Genomic DNA, 22,756 nt, shown 5'->3' with positions numbered 1-22,756 from the left:
CCGAGACTGGGGAAGCACTGTGAGAGTGTTCCGGGGTTGTCGATCTTCGGCGTCTCGAGGGGGGGTTCGGAGGATGCGCGGGTTGGAGAGTGATAACTCCGCCACCCTGAGCGGTCCCGTACGAGGTGTGGGGGAACGGCCTCGTAGAGTTGGTGAACCTCGGGCCTTCTTGGAGGTACGGCGGTTCGAGGTTTCTGTCGTTCTAGCCCGACGTTTTGCCCCTCGGCGGTCTGCGGGGGGGGAACGTCTCGGGTGCCTCGGCGAGGAGTCCGAGGAGGATGGGATGCGGCGAGGATTGCGCACCTTTCCTCGAGGTTGTTCGGTGCGAGGCTCAGGCTGGTCTGGCACATTCGAGGTCGAGGCCGATTGAAACTGGGCCATTGCAGCGGACAGCTCCGACGTGATCATCGCTCGGAGTAGGTCCTGGAAGACGGGCACGGACAGCATCGAAGGCATGTCCACTGCCTCGGTGCGCTCCACCGGGGGCGACCTCGTATCAGAGTATTCCCGTGTGGTGGAGGCACGGCCCGAAGGCTTGGAGGGCTTAGACGGGGCTGTAAGCATGGGGCTTCCGCCATGCATCGCCATTGTCCCCGAGGCTGGCTTCTTCGCTGTTACAGAACCTGAAGAGGGAAGAGGGGGGAGGCGATGCCGAGGTATCCGGGGCCGAGGTCAAGGCCGGGGCCGACCTCGAGGCCGAGGTGGAGGGTTGGTCCGGGGTGAAGAGGTCCGCCATGCGGGCTTTTCTTCGGCGGAGGGCCCTGTTTTGGAAAGTAGCGCACTGGGAGCAGGAGTCGGTTGGATGAGCCGCCCCCAGACAGAGGATGCACCGGCGATGCGGATCTGTGAGAGAAAGAAGCCGCTCGCACCGGGTGCACTTTTTAAAGCCGGTCAAAGGCCGGGACATTAAATCGAAAGTAGCCGCGGCTCGATTAACCACGCGGCCACGGGGACCCGGAAGCCTCCGGGTCGTCGAAAACGAAGCAGGAATCAAATAAAAAGGTAAAGAATTCGCGCACAGCGACTTAATCGTGAAAAAACAAGAAAAAATCGCGGTGCTAGAAGGCAGTTGGGGCAGAGCCTGAAAAACACGGCTTCTAGGCTCGCGGAAAATTTTGAACTGGAGACCACGAGGGGATGCACCCCCTAGTGGAGCAGGAAGGCACGCATGCGTGGAGCAGCAGAGCAAACTTAAATCTTCAATCAAGTTTGCTTGAAAATGCTTCCGCATCGGGGCTCCGTAGATGACGTCACCCACATGTGAGAATATCATGCCTGCTTGTCCTGGGATAACATGGTATATTGTAGCAGAATAAAATTTGGAACATGCACAATGTAATATATGTACAATATGAACTGATACTCCATTTTGGTTTTTCTGCAATATTTCCAATTCCGTGACCCCATTTTATTATGGGCTATATAATTCTAGAGTTCAATTCCCTTAAATAATTTATTTTTTAAATGCATTTCTGGATCTTTGCTGAACAAAATAAAATAAATTGGCACTCATAAGAACATAAGAAATGCCATTCACCGGATCAGACCCTAGGTCCATCCTTCCGGCGACCCGCACATGCGGAGGCCAATCCCGGTGTTCCCTGCTAAAGACCCTGCTTTTCTAATATTTACTTATCTCCCTCGCTTCTGCGAATCCAATCCATTGGAGTCGTCTGTGTTATGCCAGGGACATAAGTTCTATTTATACTCCCTGTTTCTGCATTTGATTCCTCTGCTGTTAACACCTGCTTTAAGACAATTATCACTTGGCTCAATGACAAATTATTTCATAATCACGTCATGTGTGAAGCCATTCACTTTTCCACCCATGCCCAATTTTTAAAATGATATTGATTACACTTCAAGGTGGTACACCCAGCACTCCCCCCCCCCCCCACATTCCTCTAGTCCAGGGGTGTCCAACCTGCGGCCCCGTGAAGTATTTTGTGCGGCCCCAGTCGATGCAGTGTTTTCCTCTGCTCCCCCTGGGTGTTTACCGTCTTGCCAGTTCCCTCCTCTGTCTTGCTGCAGCGTTTGCGTTTTTGTGTGGCCCCAGAAACATTTTTTTGGCCAGTGCGACCCAGGGAAGCCAAAAGGTTGGACACCCCTGCTCTAGTCTTTCAAGATCGTTTATATTAGTAATTGTTTGAGCCTAAATTGACCTTTGAAATTTCAAATTGATGCTGTCACTCACTCCTGTTTCTTCACACCTTGCCAAATAAGGTCTATTCCTTTACTAGATTCAGTGAGAGGTCTTCTCTTAACTGGTCATCATACATCTGGACTTCTGTTACGCTTATATAATGGTCTTCTCCTTCGAACCATTAGAAGCCTGCAATAAATTCAATCTACTGCTACATGACACCAGTCAACTTTGTTACTACGGTTTCTTGAAAGCATACCAACAAAAAATAAAATTTATGAACAGAACCTCAGAGCTCCCTGACCAGGAATAAAAATATTAATTGAACTAGTATTTTAGCCAGTTACATTAACGGGTGCTAGAATATATGTCTGTCTGTCTTTATTTCATTTCTGTCTCTCTCTCTCCCTGGTCCCCTTTGTCTATCTGTCTTTCTGTGTCTCTCCCTGTCCCTGTGTCTTTCTTCTTTTCTTTCCGTCTCCCTTCCTCCCGCTGGTGCTAGAATATATGTCTGTCTTTCTTTCTTTCTGTCTCTCTCCCTACACCTGTCTTTTTCTTTCTGTCTCTCTCCCTCCCTGGCCCCCTTTGTCTGTCTGTTTTTCTATATCTCTCCCTGCCCCTGTCCCTGTGTCTTTCTTCCTATCTCCTTCCCTACTTCCCTGTGCAGCAGCCGCAGCATTCCCTCTCCCTCCATTTCCCTGTGCATCATCATTTTTTCCCTCAATCTAGCTTCTCCTGTCCCTCCTACACTCAGTACTTTAAACTTCAGCCCGGCCTGTAGTTCAGGGGTTTCTTGGGCTGACCGCCACACTCTGCTGGTGGCTCCGTGCTTGCCCGCCGCAGCCTGTAGCCGCCGGCAGCCACCATGGCCTGCAGCCACCGACAGTCACCGTGGCCGACAGCTGCCGCGGCCTGCAGCCACTGAGGTCTGCAGCTGCAGACTGCCGCCACGGTCTGCAGCTGCAGACTGCCGCCACGGTCTGCAGCTGCAAACAGCCACCGTGGTCTGCAGCTGCAAACAGCCACCGCGGCCGACATCCGCCTTGGAGAAAGAGAGAGATTCGCGCGCATGCGAACTCCTACCTGCGGTGCTCTACAGCACATGGAAAACAGGAGCACGCAGGTGAGAGTGCGCATGCGTGGCTTAGGGTTTTATTAGATTAGATTAGATGATCACATATGAGTCTCTTGTATTATCAGTTTTCTTAATAAATCATGGGGGGAAGGGGGAGGAGGAAATCTCCCACCAAAAAAGATATTTTAAATGGAGAAAAATCCACTGATCCAAAAAATTGTGCAACGAAAGATGGTAGTGCTGAGAAGAGTGTGGATCAGTGGTTAAAGCTACAGCCTCAGCACCCCGAGGTTGTGGGTTCAAAACCATGCTGCTCCTTGTGACCCTGGGAAAGTCACTTAGGGCTAGATTCACTAAAGATAGCGACACAATCGCAGTTAGATGATTCTCTGAAGGAAGCTGTGGTGTCGGCATCAGCATGTCCATACTGCCATTGGCTCTGTCTGATCCATAAATGGGAAATTACATCAGAGCTTGATTTAACTTCCTTTTTCCAGGTCAGGCAGAGCCAGCGGAAGCACGCGCACGCCGACACTGTAACCATTTTCCAAAGCCAGACACACAGCGGGCCCCATCGCAAGAGCAGCAGGTCAGGTAATCGCAATTAATTTTTTAAATCATCGTTAAAGATTTAGCATGTTAATCATGTTACTAACATGCTAATGGCTCCTTTTACAAAACCACAGTAGAGGTTTCTACCGTGGGCCGGTGAAATAAATGCTCTGATAGGAATTCTATGAACCTTGCCAGCCCACGGTAGAAACCTCAACTGCAGCTTTATAAAAGCCAGCGTAAACATACGGCCCTAATTTAAACAAATAGGAGAATTTATTTTATTTAAATCAAATGTATAGTTAAGTTCTGGTCCTCATCACCGGAGAATGTGGTAATGTAAATTAGCTGGGTCTAAAAAGGTTTAGGACAAATTCCATAAAACGTTATTAGGGCAGGCCTGGGGATCTACATTTGTCGGGCAAGCCCCTCTTATCTGTACCCTTCTCTTCCACTGCCAACTCCAGACTCCATCCCTTCTTTCTTGCAGCGCTGTATGCCTGGAACAGGCTGCCTGAATCAATACACTATGCTCCGCCCCTGGCAGCATTCAAATCCAAGCTAAAAGCCCACTTTTTTGAATCTGGTTTCAATTCCTAACTCCCACTCAACGGCTGTCGGATACCTAGACCCATTTCCTCTACCATAATCTCCCCATCCCCGAAATGTCCTGTCTAAATTAGATTGTAAGCTCTTCTTAGCAGGGACCATCTATTGTATGTTAAAATGTACAGCGCTACGTACACCTTTCAGCACTTTAGAAATAATAAATAGTAGTAGTAACATAAGAATAGCCTTACTGGGTCAGACCAATGGTCCATCAAGCCCAGTGGCCCATTCTCATGGTGGCCAATCCAGGTCACTAGTACCTGGCCAAAACCCAAAGAGTAGCAACATTTCCTACCAATTCAGGGCAAACAGTGGCTTCCCCCATGTCTTAATAATAGATTATGGACTTTTCCTCCAGGAATTTGTCCAAACCTTTCTCAAAACCAGCTACGCTATCCGCTCTTACCACAACCTCTGGCAACGCTTTCCAGAGCTTAACTATTCTCTGAGTGAAAAAAATATTTCCTCCTCTTGGTTTTAAAAGTATTTCCCTGTAATTTCATCGAGTGTCCCCTAGTCTTTGAAATTTTTGACGGAGCGAAAAATCGATCCACTTGTACCCGTTCTACTCCACTCAGGATTTTGTAGACTTCAATCATATCTCCCCCTCAACCATCTCTTTTCCAAGCTGAAGATCCCTAACCTTTTTAGTCTTTCCTCATATGAGAGCAAAGCTACTTCTTATCCCCAGGATTAATTAATATGGAATCCTAAGAGATACTTGTGACAAATTAAAAACAACAACAACAACATATACAAAATAAACCACTGGATACTGAACAGATGGACTTTTGGTCTGACCCAGTAGGGTAACTTATATTCCAATGATTATAGGCTTCACAGAAAAGGCGCTCTTCTGCTTACCTACAGAGTATTACCTACGTCTAGTAACAAACGATTCCTAGTAAGCAAAGGAAACTGAACACAAATAATGGCCCTGTACAGTTATTGTAATATGGAACACAGTTACAGTTCGCAAGACCTGAAAAAATGATAGCCAACACCAATATAATCAAGCACCTCATCCCTCTACAGGCTCACAAATCCCTATGGGCCATCTTCCCATTGGCACCCTCTTCACTCCACAGCGAGTGGTGCTTCGTCACATCAGCAGCCCAGATAGCACTAGCTTGTTCTCAATATACAACCCAAACTCATGTAGACCACATGGAAACGCAGCAGCCCAGATAGCACTAGCTTGTTCTCAATATACAACCAGGGCTGTGGAGTCGGAGGAAATTTCGGGTACCTGGAGTCGGAGTCAGAAGTACAAAAAACTGAGGAGTCCGAGTCGGAACATTTATCTACTGACTCCACAGCCCTGTATACAACCCAAACTCATGTAGACCATATGGAAACGCAGCAGCCCAGATAGCACTAGTTTGTTCTCAATATACATCCCAAACTCATGTAGACCAGATGGAAACGCAACAGCCCAGATAGCACTAGCTTGTTCTCAATATACATCCCAAACTCATGTAGACCAGATGGAAACGCAGCAGCCCAGATAGCACTAGCTTGTTCTCAATATACAACCCAAACTCATGTAGACCAGATGGAAACGCAGCAGCCCAGATAGCACTAACTTGTTCTCAATATACATCCCAAACTCATGTAGACCAGATGGAAACGCAGCAGCCCAGATAGCACTAGTTTGTTCTCAATATACATCCCAAACTCATGTAGACCAGATGGACACGCAGCAGCCCAGATAGCACTAGTTTGTTCTCAATATACATCCCAAACTCATGTAGACCAGATGGACACGCAGCAGCCCAGATAGCACTAGTTTGTTCTCAATATACATCCCAAACTCATGTAGACCAGATGGACACACAGCAGCCCAGATAGCACTAGTTTGTTCTCAATATACAACCCAAACTCATGTAGACCAGATGGAAACGCAGCAGCCCAGATAGCACTAACTTGTTCTCAATATACAACCCAAACTCATGTAGACCAGATGGAAACGCAGCAGCCCAGATAGCACTAACTTGTTCTCAATATACAACCCAAACTCATGTAGACCAGATGGAAACGCAGCAGCCCAGATAGCACTAACTTGTTCTCAATATACATCCCAAACTCATGTAGACCAGATGGAAACGCAGCAGCCCAGATAGCACTAGTTTGTTCTCAATATACAACCAAATTCATGTAGATCAGATGGAAACACAGCAGCCCAACTTCCTTTTCTGTTATAGAGATACACTCTTACGCTCCATTTCCACAATTTTTAAAACCAAGCCTGCCTGGGAGATGTCTAGCGAAGTCTGCATGCTATATGGCTTTAACAGGTGTTTAATCTGCCTTTTATATGGCATTAAAGCAGGGATTCTCAACCCACTCCTCGAGACACACCTAGACAGGCAGGGTTTTAGGATATCCACAATGAATTTGCATGCACTGTCTTCATTCCATGCAAGTCTATCTCATGTATATCTTAGTTAAAATGCTCTGTAACAGAATGCAGGAATATTCTATTGTATCTTAATTTATTAACTTATCTTTAGTTACATTTATTTTACCGCTAGATCCATTGTTTAATGTTTTTTTTAATCTCTTTACAAAATTTGTTGTTCCTTTTGATTATCCTCAATTTTCTTTTCTTTTATTGTTCTTTGATACCATTTTAATTAAAAATTTATACAGTTCTTCTCCATTTTCTTCCTAGACTGTGCTCCTAATCTGGGACAGATAGGTTGTGCCCAATATTATAAATTTAAATGTTTAAATTAATTTTTTATGTTACATTTTCTTTTTTGATGTATCCAATTTATGTAACCGGCTGGAACTGAAAGGTATTTGCGCAGTATACAGATAAAAACTTATGTTATATTCGTTGTGGATATTTTGAAAACCTGTCTGGCTGAGTTTGGATTGAGAAGAGGGTATTATGCTAGAAATACCATCTTTGAGAGAAATATGAACGGGGGTCCCACATTCCCCAGAATCCTGTTACACGTCATACTGGACTTTTCCTGTATGGTTTTACTTCTAGCATCAGCTTACTAACCCTCCCCCCAAAAAAAAAACCAACAAAAAAAACCAACCAACACAAAACAACCCAAAAACAACAAAACCCAGTAGAATTACAAATCTGGTACAAATTACTGTTGCCTTTTCTGATATACCCTTCATTAGAAAGTGTTATACAATTAAAATGTAATAAATCCACAATTCTTAAGAGTTAGTGATAGTGATCAAGAAAGACCTAACTATGAGAAAATCACAAAATAAAAATGCAAAAAAAAAAAAAAAAATGAGCCAAAACCCACACACCTACCTCAGCAATGAATTCATACAGCTCAGTGACTGCTTTTAGCTTTAGAGCAAACTATACAGCACCAGTGTGTAACTATTTAACACAGGCTATCCTTCTAAAGCCCAGTTAGTATGCAAGGTTGACATCCGCTGGGCCTAAGCCCTGGATTCTTCAATAGATATCCGTTCGAGCTCTACAGGTCAGAGGACATGGATAGGAGAAACTGAAAGATGAAGCTGCCATATCTTACGCTCACCATCTCATCATTTTCACAGCTTGCCATTGTCAACTGCTCCTTTCCAAACTTCCAGCTCAAATCGTTTTTTTCCACCCTCACCCTGCTCATCTGAAGTTCAAGTGCTTCGCAGCGCCAATGTTTACACACATTTTATCTGAGCTTGCTTCTCCTCCCCCCCCCCAAAAAAAAAAAAAACCAAGTCAGCAATTGATAGCACTCTGCCAAGAGGTACAAACTTCCAGTTCCTTCTGAAGCCTAATGCAAACATGCTGCAAGCAAGCCAGTTAGCGTTGCCACAATGCAATAGCTAGGCCTACCTCCCAAAGACCACAGGCAGCCCAAAGCTCAACAGAGCAGCCAGGTTCAGTTGCTGAAGCTGGGTTTTGCTGGGTCTTGATGCTGGGTCTTGAAGCTGGGTCTTGAAGCTGGGTCTTTCCTCCCACCCCCCCCCCCCCCCCCAGTATATTATTTAAAAGGACACAAGGATGGGGAGGTTTGTAACTTAGAGACATTTGTAAAGTTTATTGTTCCATTAATAGGAGTCTATGTTTATTGTAACAATCCTAATGCATATCATCATGGAGAATTACAAGAGTGGAAGCCCTCTGTGGCTGTCTGTTTCTTGGGGTCTAGATAGTTCTTATGTGGATGGGAGAAGCTGGGGCTGTTGATCTTGTTGGTATATGCAACTATTATATTTGTAGGTGATAGGGCAGAGTACAATATTGGGCTTCAAAAAGGGATTGGATGACTTCCTGAAGGATAAGGGGATTGAAGGGTATAGGTACAGGTATTAAATGAATAGGGGATGACAGGTCCAATGACAGGTCACAGACCTGGGGGACCGCCGCGGGTGCGGACTGCTGGACCCCTGGTCTGACCCAGCAGAGGCAATGCTTATTTGCTTAAAGATGTTTCATGATTTGCATAATAAAATGTTTAACACACAAAAGGACCCAGACATTCATAAAAGTAATCACATATAGCAACATTTATTTTGCATCATAAAAATATATCTGACAACTGTTGCAATTACCCATTCTAGTACAAACTGAGAACATTTACAGTAGAGCAGCGTCTCTCAAACTTTTTTTAGCTCTGGCACATTACATGGCGCAAATGTTTCGGAACATTATAATCTAAGATAATAAAACCCTAAGCACGCATGCGCACTTCCACCTGCGTGTTCCGTTTTCCGTGAGCTGTAGGGCCCCGTGGGCAAGAGTGCGCATGCGCGCTTCTACTCCCTCCCTCCCTCACTGTAACTTCGCCGCCGTCATGACCCACTCCCCCCCCCCCTCGTGCACCCTTTCCCGGCACACACGAGAATCACTCTCTCTCCCCCCCCCCGAGGTGTATGGCGGCTGTCGGTGGCTGCAGGCCGTGGCAGCTGAGCCCAGAGCCAGTGTAGATGGCTGAAGCCTGGCTGGAGGAGGACAAGGAGGAGCTGCGAGAGCTCTGCAGAGGCAGCAGGTGATGGATTTGGGGGAGGGAGTGGGAGAAGAGAGAGATGTTGGACTCAAGTGAGAAAAGGAGAGAGAGACATAGACAGATGATGAGGACAGAGGGGCTACTAGGGGGACCAGGAGAGATGGTAGGGGATAGGGAGAGAGAGACTTCAGGGAGTGTGGAGGGGGCAGGAGAGAGAGATGGTCTTGGGGAAGGTCAGAGGGGGACAGGAAAGGGAAAGACGGCAAAAGGGGTGAAACAGGGTCAGAGAGAGATGGTAGAGGGTGTGAAAGGGGGAAAGGGAGAGATGGAAATGGTAGGACCACTGATGCTTTGGGGTACTGAAGGAGAAAGGTTGGTACGTCAGGACTGCTGCTGCCGCCTCGGGTAAGTAAAGACCCTGACAGGTGATAAATGCAATGGAGGATCTATGAGGGCCAAAAGGGTACAAAGGAAATGGTGAAAGGTGAGGTGGTGGGACTGGGATCAGTGGGAGGCAGGGTCAGGATATAGGTGAGGCTATTCTAGCACCCGTTACTGTAACAAATGTAACGGGCTAAAACACTAGTTGAAATTATAAAACCAACAAAAAATTAAATTTGACAGTTATTTATTTAAAGTTCTTTAAGCTATGTCTGGGTAATTATAACAATGGTGAAACTAAAGTAGATAAAATAGAATTGCTAATTAATGCGATGGATGTGCTTGTTTTTGAATGCAAATTAACTCAAAATGAGGCTCGATAGTCAAGCAAACACCATCATCCGCCATCCGCAGTTGTTCTCTTTTTTTTTTCAATTTAATTTCTGTCAGAGCTGAAAATCCAAGTTCACAAAGATAAGAACGGTAACAAAGCCTTGATTGCTTTGTTGCTCAGGTTAGGATAGCTACTCCCTAAAAAATAAAACTAAAATTGGACCAATACGTCAAAGAATGATACTTGTCTGGAAGGTGGTATCCTTACACACACAGACACTTATAACATGGACAGACTTGTGTACGTGACATACATGTCATCTGTTCTAGTGTATACTAGAGAGTTGCGTGGGGACAGAAATCCCACCCGTCCCCGCCAGGATCCTCTCCGTCCCCACCCGTCCCAAGGAATTACCTCTATCCCTGCCCGTCCCCATAAAAACCAGCAATTACTTCTGACAGGATCATCAATTCCACAGTTTCTTTTGCTCTTTTCCTTGTGGAATCTCTTTGGTGGAACCCTTTTTTTGTTTCCTGTTCAGGTAATTAGCTTATAAACCCCCGAACCCTGCTTCCAAAGCTTTCCATCTCCGTGGGAGTCCCGTGGGTTAGGGGGGATTCCCGCAGGACCCCCCGCGGGATTCCTGCGATCCCCATCCCATGCAGACCTCTAGTGTATACTTCTGAAGGGAATTTTTAGAAAAGTAAAATCCTGGAATATCTTCAGGGCACACCACTGTGCAACACACTGCAGTAGAGAATATGGGAACAAATTGTCCCCATCCACACAGGAACTGAATCTCCCTGTTCCATCGCCACGAGTTTTGTCGCTGTCCCTGCCCCTTTCCTGTAAGCTCTGCCTTAACTGCACAAGCCTCAAACACATGATTTTAAAGTGTCTGTGGCTTGTACAGATGAGGACAGAGCTTGCAGGTAGAGAATGACATGGGGGAAAATTTTTCCTCGTCCCCGTGGGAACTCATTTTCCCGTCCCATCCCTGCAAGTTATTTTCCTGTCCCTGCCCCATTCCTGCAAGCTTTGTCCTCATCTGTACAAGCCTCAAACACTTTAAAATTCTAAGTAGCAACATTCTAGAGCTCAGATTGTGATGTCATAATGCCTCATTCCACCAACGCCTAAGCTCCGTCCTCATTTGCACAAGCCTCAAACACTTTAAAATCATAAGTGTTCAAGGCTTGTGAGGTTAAGGCAGAGCTTACAGGAATGGGACAGAGACAGTGACAAAACTCGCGGGGACAGGAAAATTGAGTTTCTGCGGAGACAGGGAAAATTTTTGTCCCCGTGTCATTCTCTACTTGCAGGGTCGGGGCAGAGAAAGGAAAAAAAAATTGCTGGGACGGATCAATGAGTTCCCATAGGGTCGGGGGAAAATTTGTCCTGGTGTCATTCTCTAATTTACAGTCCACACTTCTTAGACAAAGCAGGGGGCAATATCTACTAGTTCTTTCATAAGCAGCTTTAATTTAGCTACAATGAGATAAGCAGCACAAATTAAAAACAGACCTTAGGTAACTTAGTAGTCTACATAAACATAAAAGCACTCACCCACACACAGGATGTTGAAACAGAAGCCATGATTAATGGATTTATTAACCAGCTGGTCAGGCATGGTGTCAAACCCAACATGCCCCAAAAGGGGGACAGTACGGCAGCCTTCACCCTGAAAGGAAAAAAATAGAATCTGTGACCTCATCCCACACAGGCAGGACATTTTGCTTTCTCATCCTGCTTAACCAGTCCAAATAGGGACCTCAGTGGTATCTTGTTTATCTTTCCTTTCCTCATTATAAGCTTCCCCAACCCACCCACCCACCCCCGTCTTCAACTCCCAAGGGCAATAAGCCAATGAAAACAAAACCTGGCATTCATCTCAAGGCTGCATCATCTTATGGCAACTGAACCTTTATGGTTATGCTTAAGAAAACTAATGTTTGTAAATACTCCATGTTCTGCAAGGTTTAATTTATTTCAGCCTGTATTAAACAATTAAAAAAAATAAATAAATAAAAGAAATCACAAAATGGCTTCATTCAAATAATTTGTAGGGATGGCAGAAAGGCAGGTTAATTGCTATAACAGGGTGGTGGATGCCTGGAATGCCCTCCCGAGGGAGGTGGTGGAGATGAAACGGTGACAGAATTAAAAAAAGTGTGGGATGAACACAGAGGATCTCTAATTAGTAAACGAATGGTATAAAACTAAGGCCGGTACTGGACTGTCTTGAACGGCCTGTGTCCTGTATATGGCGATTCGGTTTAGGATAGACTGGGGAGGGCTTTGATGAAAGCTCCAGTGACAGGATGGTTACGATAGGCTGGAGTAAGCTTCAATGGCAACTCAGGTAGCACCCGACGACAATACCGGGCAGACTTCTAGGGTCTGTTGCCCAGAAATATTACAGAAAAGGCAACATGAATGTATAGCGAGTGTTGGGCAGATTGGATGGACCGTTCAGGTCCTTTATCTGTTGTCATCTACTCTGTTACTACGGTTCATAGTCAAAAACGCACGAGGACAAAGGCGCACCGACAACCGAGCGCAGACAACTGAGCGCAAGACTTAATCGCGCCGAAGAAAAACCGTATTTTAAAGGGCTCCGACGGAGGGTGTTGGTGGGGAACCCCCCCACTTTACTTAATAGAGATCACGCTGGTGTTGTGGGGGGTTTGGGGGTTGTAACCCCACTCATTATACTGGAAACTTAACTTTTTCCCTGGTTTTTAGGGAAAAAGTTAAGTTTTTAGTATAATGTGGGGGTTACACCCCCCACACACCCCCAACATGGCAGCGTGAGGCAGTGCGATCCCTATTAAGTAGAGTGGGGGGGGGTTTCCCCCCACCCACCCCCATCAGAGCCCTTTAAAATACGGTTTTTCTTCGGCGCGATCAAGCCCTGCGCTCGGTTGTCAGCGTGCCTTTGTCCTCACGCGCTTTTGACCCGTCACCGTTACTACTATATGCTGCTATAACAAATATAGCTTCAATACAACAGGCTATTCATAGACTGGACTCTAGTTATAACTTCAATACACACAATATCCAGTCATTACAATTAGTAGTAGTCCAAAAAGACCAATTGTTTATATTTTTAGACTATTTAAGATCCTCAGAGGGTTAAAGAACCCTTATGGTTCATGTGAAACAAATCACAGAACCCGATCATCATAGGATCAATAATCTTTTCATTTTTATATTTTATAAATATTATATATGTTTTTGTAACTTTTATGATTTTTTTTAACCCTTTCAGGACCATAAGGATCGTAGGCCAATTTTTGTGCTTTTGACGACATTTTTATGGTAAAAAGGGCTTGCAGATGCCAAAAAATTGATTTTTTTTTTGTGAAATATCATTATTTTTATTTAAAAAAATCACACTTCTGGCTTATGGACAGTGTGGCAAGTGAATCTTCTCGTCAATCTGGCAACGACGCTAATGAATGAATGTCGGAACCAGTTTGTTTACATAAAGGCAGTATCATATGGAATCCGTACATATCAAATTTAGAACTGTAGACTATCCCAATTAAAATTTATAGGATTTTAAAGTTATGGGACAAATATGTCCCTTGGTCCTGAAAGGGTTAAAGTTTATAGTAACTTTTTCATATTAGTATACTTAGCTTAATATTAGTAGCCAGTATTAGGGAGCGCCTCTACCAACATGCACATATTTCAAGGTAACTTTTCGTCCGGGTTGAGGCTCCCATAGTTAATTATCATGCTTCAAAGAAACCGCTCCTCTCCATAGAGTACGCGATTGTCCTCTCCACTCCACCTCATAATCGCGTACAGACGCAGGAAAGCGCTTGCGTGAGGTTACCGCAGTGAGGCGGGCAACGTTCCAGAACATAAGGTAACCATTGGAGGCAGTGCAGCTTAGGTGTGTACGTAATCTCGTGCTGGAGGAGGCGAGTGCTGAAGGCGGTTGCAGACGCGACCGCTGGACACTTAAGGCGCAAGTTTTCCATAAAGAATCATCTAATATAATAAAACGCTAGGTCGCACATGCGCACTCCCATCGCGTGCGTCCGTTTTCCGTAAGCTGTAGCAACCCGCAGATAGGAGTGCGCATGCACTGCTTAGGGTTCCGTTTTTCCGTCTGGCCTGCTCCCTGCCAGTTGGCCGCCTCCCTTGCCAGAGTTATTTTTTCTGTTTAAAGGTGCCGCCGCGGCTCCTGTCACCAGCCACACCTGGCTAAACACTAACACGCCGCGACTCATTCCCTCCCCCCCCCAACAACCCTACCCGGCACAACTGAAACCCTCGTTGACCCTCCCACCGCTACAAGGCTGACAAACCCGGCAGGAGCAGCAGCGTCCCAGGCACACTAAACGCTGCTTCGGGTCTTCTAATGGCCTAATTTCCTCTGCCGCATCCCTGATGACGTCATCAGAGATGCGGCAGAGGAAATTAGGCCAGTAGAAGATCCCTACACTTGGTGTGAGGATTAAGTTAATTTCCATAGTTTGATCAATTAAACAAACAAACACTTCTGATACTGAATAACTGGATTTGTGCACCTCAGTGTTGGAGTAGGAAAAATCTGTTTTTCAGGTAGGTTCAAGAAGTTGGGTTTTCTTATCAAACCTGATTTCTTGCTGCATATTTTATGTTGCAAAATAAATGTTCAACTAATAAGGTACAGGAGTTTAACAAATTAATAACCCATATAATGTCCAAACACTCAACGTATTCAGAAAAATATAGAATAAATCTGTATTACCGTATTTGCCGGCGTATAAGACTGGGCGTATAAGACGACCCCCCAACTTTTACAGTTAAAATATAGAGTTTGTTATATACTCGCCGTATAAGACTACCCCTTCTTCCGCACACCTTCTGCACAACAAATAAAACTTAAAAGAACATCAGAATTTATTTCAACAATTTTAATTAATTCACTAAAGCTGAATAGAACAATAAACCCATGGGAGCTGCCATGCTATTTGTTTTCTAAACTGTTAACCAAACTGAAACTGTCAATGATAGAAGGAAGATAACACATAGAGGGAGAGAGCAAGTGCCGGGCAAGTCCCTAGCAAGTTTGCTGGCATGACAGTTTCCCTTTAAAAGCCTTCAAAAGCCTCCTGTTCGCCCCCGCAACTTCCTTAAGGGCTAGACTCCACACACGGCCGCATGTGCGAGAGACGTAGTAAAGAGAAAAGGGGTGGGGCCAGAGCGCCGCTGCTTCCCGCTGCGCAGGATGAAGGAGCTGGCACCCTTGTCACACTGATGTCCCGCCATGGCCCCGCTGATGTCCCGGCAGGTTTACTAGTACCGTAAGCACCGTAAGGAGGTAAGGAAGGAGATGTTAGGGCATGTAAAGTAGAGAGTTGCGCGGGGACAGAAATCCCACCCGTCCCTGCCAAAGTCCCACCCGTCCCCACCCGTCCCCGTGAGGAATCCCTCCGTCCCCACCCGTCCCCACGAGGAATCCCCTCCGTCCCCACCCGTCCCCACGAGGAATCCCCTCCGTCCCCGCCCGTCCCTATAAACTTCAGAAATAGTTATTTCATTTAATTATGCTACTGAATTAAAGGCTCTGGTAGAAACCCATTTACAAATAAGCAAAAAGACTTTATTAATTTGAAAATATTAATTGGGAAGAATACATACTTTGTAAACGGGTTTCTACCAGAGCCTCTAATGTTTATAAATTTTTATCAACACAACTAATATACTACTTTATCCTGAAGCAAAAAAAAAAAAAAGAAATAGAATTCTTTTCCTACCTTTGTTGCCTGGTTTCTGCTTTCCTCATGTTCTCATTCAATTCCTTCCATCCACTATCTCTCTTCCTTCTGCATCTTCCATTTGCTCTGTTACTGTGCCTCTCCCTTTCTTCCCCCTTCCAAATTGGTCTGGCACCCATCTTCTTCTCTCTGCTCCCCCCATAGTCTGGCATCTGTCTTCTTCCCTGCCAGCGTCTTCTCCCTACTCTCTCTTCCTCATTTCCTTTGTGTCCTTCTCCCCCCCATCTTCCCCATGTCCTTTCAGCATCCTTCTCCCCCCTCTGTCTTCCACAAGTGCTTTCAGAGTCCTTCCCCCCCCCCCGCCCTTCCCATGGCCTTTCAGCGTCCTTCTCCACCCCTTTGTATTCCCCCATGTGCTTTCAGAGTCCTTCCCCCCCTCCTGTCTTCACCATGGCCTTTCAGCGTCCTTCTCCCCCCCTCCTTCTCTACCGCCCCGGGTGCAGCACAGCCGGCCAGGTCCCCTTACTTTTGTGGCACTTCCCCGTCCGACCGACAACAGCCCTGGTCCGACAAACCTCCCTGCCCTGTAGCCGCGAATCTAAATTACCTTCTTACAGCTGCTGTAAGAAGGTAATTTAGATTTGCGGCTACAGGGCAGGGAGGATTGTCGGACCCGGGCTGTTATCGGTCGGTCGGGGAAGTGCCACAAAAGTAAGGGACCCTGGCCGGCTGTGCTGCAACCGGGGCGGGGCGGGCCGCCCCTCTCCCTTGGTAGCCACTCGAACCGCAAGGCTACTCTCCTTCTCCTTATCTGCCCTGCCTGCAGCACAGAGCCGAACGGAAGTCTTCCCGACGTCAGCGCTGACGTCGGAGGGAGGGAGGGCTTTGTTTAAGCTTTGTTTAAGCCCTCCCTCCCCTCCGATGTCAGCGCTGACGTCGGGAAGACTTCCATTCGGCTCTGTGCTACAAGCAGAGAAGGTAGGGAGAAGAAGAGCCGCGTACATCCAGAAGACTGAGTACATCCAGCCCCGCAGGAGCCCCGCGACCCTCGGAGGCGTCCCCATGGGATCCCCGCGACCCTAGGGGGCGTCCTCACGGGATCCCCGCGATCCTAGGGGCGTCCCCGTGCAGCTCTCTAATGTAAAGTAAGGGCATGTAAACAGTACCCAGCGTATAAGACGACCCCCGACTTTGGGGAGGATTTTAAGGTACTGAAAAGTCATCTTATACGCCGGCAAATACGGTAATTATGAAAAAAATGTTATAATCCTTCATGATGATATGCATTAGGCTTGTTACAATAAACATAGACTCCTATTAATGGAACAATAAACTTTTGTAAATGTCTTTCAAGATACAAACCTTCCCATCCTTGTGTCCTTTTAAATAATATACTGGGAGGGAGAGGGTAGGAGCTCAGAAAGATTTGCTGGGAGAAAGAGGTGCAGATGGGGGGGGGGGGATGATATTTGAGAGGGCCATATTCTGGAAATAGAGAATGGAGAGCTGTGATCCGTCCGTTTGGGAAGGGCGGATTAACTAAACTGGATTAGTGAGAGACAGCACAGGTATATATAGGGCTACCTGCACATGTTCAGATGAGGCTCCCTAAAGCCTCACCTGAGCTCTGGGAGAGCAATTCCGAATTGGGAACGTAGATGACGTCACCAAAAGTGGGGCTGACTTATACTGCTTGTCCATGGAGAAAAACAGATTTTTCCTACTCCAACACTGAGGTGCACAAATCCAGTTATTCAGTATCAGAAGTGTTTGTTTGTTTGTTTAATTGATCAAACTATGGAAATTAACTTAATCCTCACACCAAGTGTAGGAAAATGCCTTTTGGGCAAGTTGAATATTCAGACATCTTTAGATAAGGGGTGATGCATCTTTGCAAGTTTGTATAATTGGATTAAGCAGGCATTTTTCTCTTTTTCCAGTTAACCACTAACACAGAAAATACCTCCATAAGAACATAAGAATTGCCACTGCTGAGTCAGACCAGTGGTCCATCATGCCCTGCAGTCTGCTCATGGCAGCCCTCTGGTCTAAGACCAGCACCCTAAATGAGACTAGCCCTACCAGCGCACGTTCTTGTTCAGCAGAAACTTGTCTAACTTTGCCTTGAATCCCTGGAGGGTGCTTTCCCCTATAACAGCCTCTGGAAGAGCGTTCCAGCTTTCTACCACTCTCTGGGTGAAGAAGAACTTCCTTATGTTTATACGGAATCTATCCCCTTCCACTAATGATTAATCTCTAGAAGAAATACCCTCTATTCTTTACTTCTGCTCAGGGACAGTAAAATGCCTTTTTTTGTTGTATGGGCCAAGAAACTAATCTCCGGATCCACCCCCCCACCCCCCCCCAAGTTCGATGCTGTATTGAGCAAAATATTAGTCAAGCCATAGTCCCAAAGTCCCTTTACTATGCTGCCTATACTACTGGTCCCCTTAAGGGATAAAGCAATATTTTCTGCCATAAGGCACCAGCGAGTCAACACCAATCGTACACCGACTACAAGGTGTGAAACACTACACAAAGTATGGAGATATGAAATTCAAAACCAAAAGGATGCCGCACCGAGTCCTGCTGATCAGAATTTTGGTGGATGAGTTGGACTTAACGATAGCAAACTTCAAGGGGACACAGGATAAGCACAGAGGATCACTAGCCAGAAAAACAGGAGACAGGCAGCACCAGTGTAACTTGGCAGCATGCATGAAGGATAAGCAAACTATATAAAATGTTGGAAGCCCTAACCAAAACAGGCATTTCTGTAGACGACTATGTCCTACAGGCTATGCTGGGGACCAAGTACAGTAAAACCTTGGATTGAAAGTAACTTGGTATGCAAGTGTTTTGCAAGACATGCAAAACATTTTATTAAATTTTAACTTGATATACAAGCAAGGTCTTGCAATACAAGTACATACAGTATTTTGTATTAAAGTTTTTGGGTTGTGGAGTTTCTTATGGGCAAATTCGCTATGATATACGAGTGTTTTGGATTACAAGCATGTTTTCAGAACAAATTATGCTCGCAAACCAAGGTTTTACTTTATTAGAAAGCCTGAGAGCCTGTCTCGATGGGCGCATCTAACGCAGAGCTGGAGGCCCGTGAGAGAGCACCCGTTGGGAGGAGGGGGCAGGGTTGCTAAAGGGTTAGGGTAGGGGAATAATCGAATCTTCCCGCCGGGGGGGGGAGGGTTCCTGATTGGTTGAGGCCGCAGCGAGGGGGTTGACGGGAGAGCAGATAAAGAGGGGGAGCTGGAGGACCCAAACGGTCGCCGGGTCCTCCAAGGCAGCTTCTCACCCACATGCCCGCTATCCTGAATTTTGAGGGCTGGTGTAGGGTGGGGGGTGGTAGCCCGACCTACTGGCTGCTGGGCTCATCAAGGGATGAGCGGTGGGCCGGCGCGGAGCCGTGCCTGTTGGGTCGGATGACCCTGGACAATGGGGCATGTGGAGACATGTCACCCCCCAGATCCTTGCTAGCAAGGGGGGGGGGGTCGGGGGCCATTTAATATTATATTACAGACCCTTGCTAGCATGGCGGGGTCGGGGGGTTATTTAATGGCCATAGTAGCTCGGGGTCAAGTTGTGTTTAGTTACAATGTTATTTACAATGCCTGTTTGTTAAATATAAGAACATAAGAAATGCCTGCACCGGATCAGGCCTGGGGTCCATCCAGTCCAGTGGTCCGCACACACGGAGGCTCAGCCAGGCTTACCTGGGTGAATACCTTAATCATTTGTATCCCTCGATGTGTCCCGCAAGAAGATGTGCATCTAATTTTACCTTAAATCCTAAAATGGTGGTTTCCTCCACCACATCCTCTGGGAGAGAGTTCCAGGCATTCACCACCCGCTGTGTGAAGCAGAACTTTCTGACATTTGGCATGGCCTTGACCCCTCTTAGTTTCAGTCCATGACCTCTTGTCCGCGTCACATTTGACAAAGTGAATAACGCTGATTCTTGCTCTCCATCCTTTCCCCTTGTCGGTGAGCAAGCTTGCTCCATTTTGTCGATTCCTTTTAATATTTTAAAAGTCTCTATTAGATCCCCTCTCAGTCTTCTCTTCTCAAGGATGAACAATCCCAGATTTCTGAGGCGTTCTTGGTAGCTCAAGTTCTCCATACCTTTTACTAGCTTGGTAGCTCGCCTCTGCACCCTCTCCAGCAATGTTGTATCCTTCTTCAGGTACGAAGACCAGTGTTGGACACAGTATTCCAAGTGTGGTCTGACCATTGCTCTATAAAGCGGCATTATGACCTCTTTAGATCTACTCGTGATTCCCTTCTTTATCATGCCCAACATTCTGTTAGCCTTCTTCGCCGCCGACGGATTCAGATTCCTGTCTATCAGTAACCTCAGGTCCTTTTCCTGTTCGCTCTTCCCCAATGTTATACCTAGCAGTTTATACTCATGCTCCTTGTTTTTCCTGCCCAGGTGCATCACTTTGCATTTTTCTACATTAAAACTCATCTGCCAATTTTCTGCCCATCTCTCAAGTTGGTTCAAATCTCATTGTCTTTTTGTGATCTGATTGCCCGGCAAAGCTTTGTGTCATCTGCAAACTTGGTGATGAGGCTGGTCGTTTCTTCATCCAGGTCATTTATGAAGATATTGAATAAGATAGGCCCAAGAACCGAGCCCTGAGGCATGCCGCTAGTTACTTGCTTCCAGTCCGAGTACTCCCCATTTATGCCTACTCTTTGTTTTCTGTATTCCAGCCAATTTCCTATCCATCTTAGTATATCCCCTTCTATTCCATGACTTTATAGTTTTCTGAGAAGTATCTTGTGTGGTACTTTGTCGAACGCTTTCTGGAAGTCCAAGTATATTATGTCCACCGGTTCTCCGCTATCGACATGTTTGTTCACCATTTCAAAGAATTGAAGTAGGTTCGTCAAGCATGACTTCCCTTTCCTGAATCCGTGCTGGCTATCTCTCAAAAGGTCATGGGTATCCAGATGCTGGACTATGCTATCTTTAATCAAAGTCTCGACCATTTTCCCAGGGACCGATGTGAGACTCACAGGTCTATAGTTTCCCGGTTCTCCTCTTGATCCTTTTTTGAAGATTGGGATGACGTTCGCTATCTTCCAGTCCTCTGGTATCCGTCTGGTCCTAATTGACATATTAGCAAGGGATTGCAGTAGTTGAAGTTATTTGTTTATTTCAATAAACAGGGCTATGGCCAGGTTTCACCAATGTTTATACCCGTGGAGCTCTCAGATACCTACACCGTCAAATCATATACGATTGTTCAAACGGCTTTTATAGGTATGAGTATCAATCATTGAGCTCCACTTGTTTTTTATTGCTATAAAGTGCAAATATAATCAACTTTAAATAAAGCACTTATCTTTACGTGGTGGCTTTTGTGTCATGCCAAATTCATACTGTGCCCAATTCACTCTGTGCCCAACGGGACCCGTTTCGCCTTAGTAATGGCTTCTTCAGGGGTCTGAGGCTTTGTGCTGTTCATACAGCGTCTTTGACAAAACGTCATTTTGTCAAAGACGCTGTATGAACAGCACAAAGCCTCAGACCCCTGAAGAAGCCATTACTAAGGCGAAACGGGTCCCGTTGGGCACAGAGTGAATTGGGCACAGTGTGAATTTGGCATGACACAAAAGCCACCACGTAAAGATAAGATAATCCCTTTTTCTTCTAGGAATCTATCCAAACCTTCTTTGAAACCTGAGCAATGGTCTATACCTATCTATACCCCCCAATCCCTTTTTCTTCTAGGAATCTATCCAAACCTTCTTTGAAACCATTTAATGTTTTCTTGTCTACAACAGCCTCTGGAAGCGCGTTCCATGTATCCACCACACTCTGAGTGAAAAAGAACTTCCTAGCGTTTGTTCTAAACCTGTCCCCTTTCAATTTCTCCCAATGCCCCCTTGTGTTTGTGGTGCCCCTTAATTTGAAAAATCTGTCCCTGTCTACTTTTTCTATGCCCTTCAGGATCTTGAAGGTTTCTATCATGTCTCCTCTAAGTCTTCGCTTTTCCAGGGAGAAAAGTCCCAACTGCTTCAATCTGTCGGTATATGGGAGATTTTCCATTCCCTTTATCAGTTTGGTTGCTCTTCTTTGTACTCCCTCAAGTACCGCCATGTCTTTCTTGAGGTACGGCGACCAGTACTGGACACAGTACTCCAGATGCGGCCGTACCATTGCACGATACAGCGGCATGATGACTTCCTTCGTCCTGGTCGTAATACCCTTCTTAATGATACCCAGCATTCTGTTTGCTTTCCTAGAGGCTGTGGCGCATTGCGCCGATGCCTTCAGTGTTGCGTCTACCATCACTCCCAGGTCTCTCTCCAGGTTACTAACCCCTAGTGGTGTTCCCCCCATTTTGTATGTGAACATCGGGTTCTTTTTCCCCACATGCATGACCTTGCATTTCCCCACATTGAAGCTCATCTGCCACTTTTCGGCCCACTTTTCTAGCTGCGTTAGATCCTTTTGGAGATCCTCGCAGTCTTCCTTGGTTTGAGCCCTGCTGTATAGTTTGGTGTCATCTGCAAATTTAATGACTTCACACTTAGTTCCCGCCTCTAGGTCATTTATGTAGATATTGAACAAGAGCGGTCCCAGCACCGACCCCTGCGGAACTCCGCTCGTGACCCCTTTCCAGTCTGAGTAGTGGCCTTTTACGCCAACCCTCTGCTTCCTGTTTGCCAGCCAGTTTTTGATCCATCGGTGGACCTCCCCTTGTACCCCGTGGTTCCATATCTTTTTAAGCAGTCTCTCGTGTGGCACCTTGTCGAAGGCTTTTTGGAAGTCAAGGTAAATGATGTCTATAGATTCCCCTTTATCCACCTGGCTGTTCACTCCCTCAAAGAAGTACAATAAGTTTGTGAGGAATGACCTACCCTTACAGAAGCCATGTTGACTCGGTTTTAGCTGCCCATTTTTTTCGATGTGCTCACAGATGCTGTCTTTAATCAGTGCCTCCATTATCTTTCCCGGGACTGAGGTCAGGCTCACCGGCC

General features: G+C 46.0%; 1 protein-coding gene across 9 annotated transcripts in view; it reads right to left on the bottom strand.

Annotated features, from left to right (window-relative positions):
- SEPTIN6 (septin 6) overlaps positions 1 to 22,756 on the bottom strand; it is a 97,595-nt gene that overhangs the window by 66,898 nt on the left and 7,941 nt on the right. For 8 of the 9 annotated variants that reach the window (XR_004539512.1, XR_004539511.1, XR_004539513.1 and 5 more), the window contains exon 2: positions 11,595 to 11,709. Coding sequence is in view for 5 of the 9 variants with exons in the window: in XM_033945100.1 (XP_033800991.1) it covers positions 11,595 to 11,709 (115 nt within the window). In the remaining 4 variants the exon portion in view is untranslated. Of the gene's footprint in view, positions 1 to 7,900; positions 7,979 to 11,594; positions 11,710 to 22,756 lie in introns of those variants that run through there. The other variant, XM_033945106.1, reaches the window with a different exon arrangement.

Source organism: Geotrypetes seraphini, chromosome 5 (genome assembly GCF_902459505.1).
Source record: "Geotrypetes seraphini chromosome 5, aGeoSer1.1, whole genome shotgun sequence".
In the NCBI taxonomy this organism is placed as follows: Eukaryota; Metazoa; Chordata; class Amphibia; order Gymnophiona; family Dermophiidae; genus Geotrypetes; species Geotrypetes seraphini.
The sequence above is the reverse complement of the archived record's forward strand: the minus strand, read 5'-3'. Positions and strand labels throughout refer to the sequence as shown.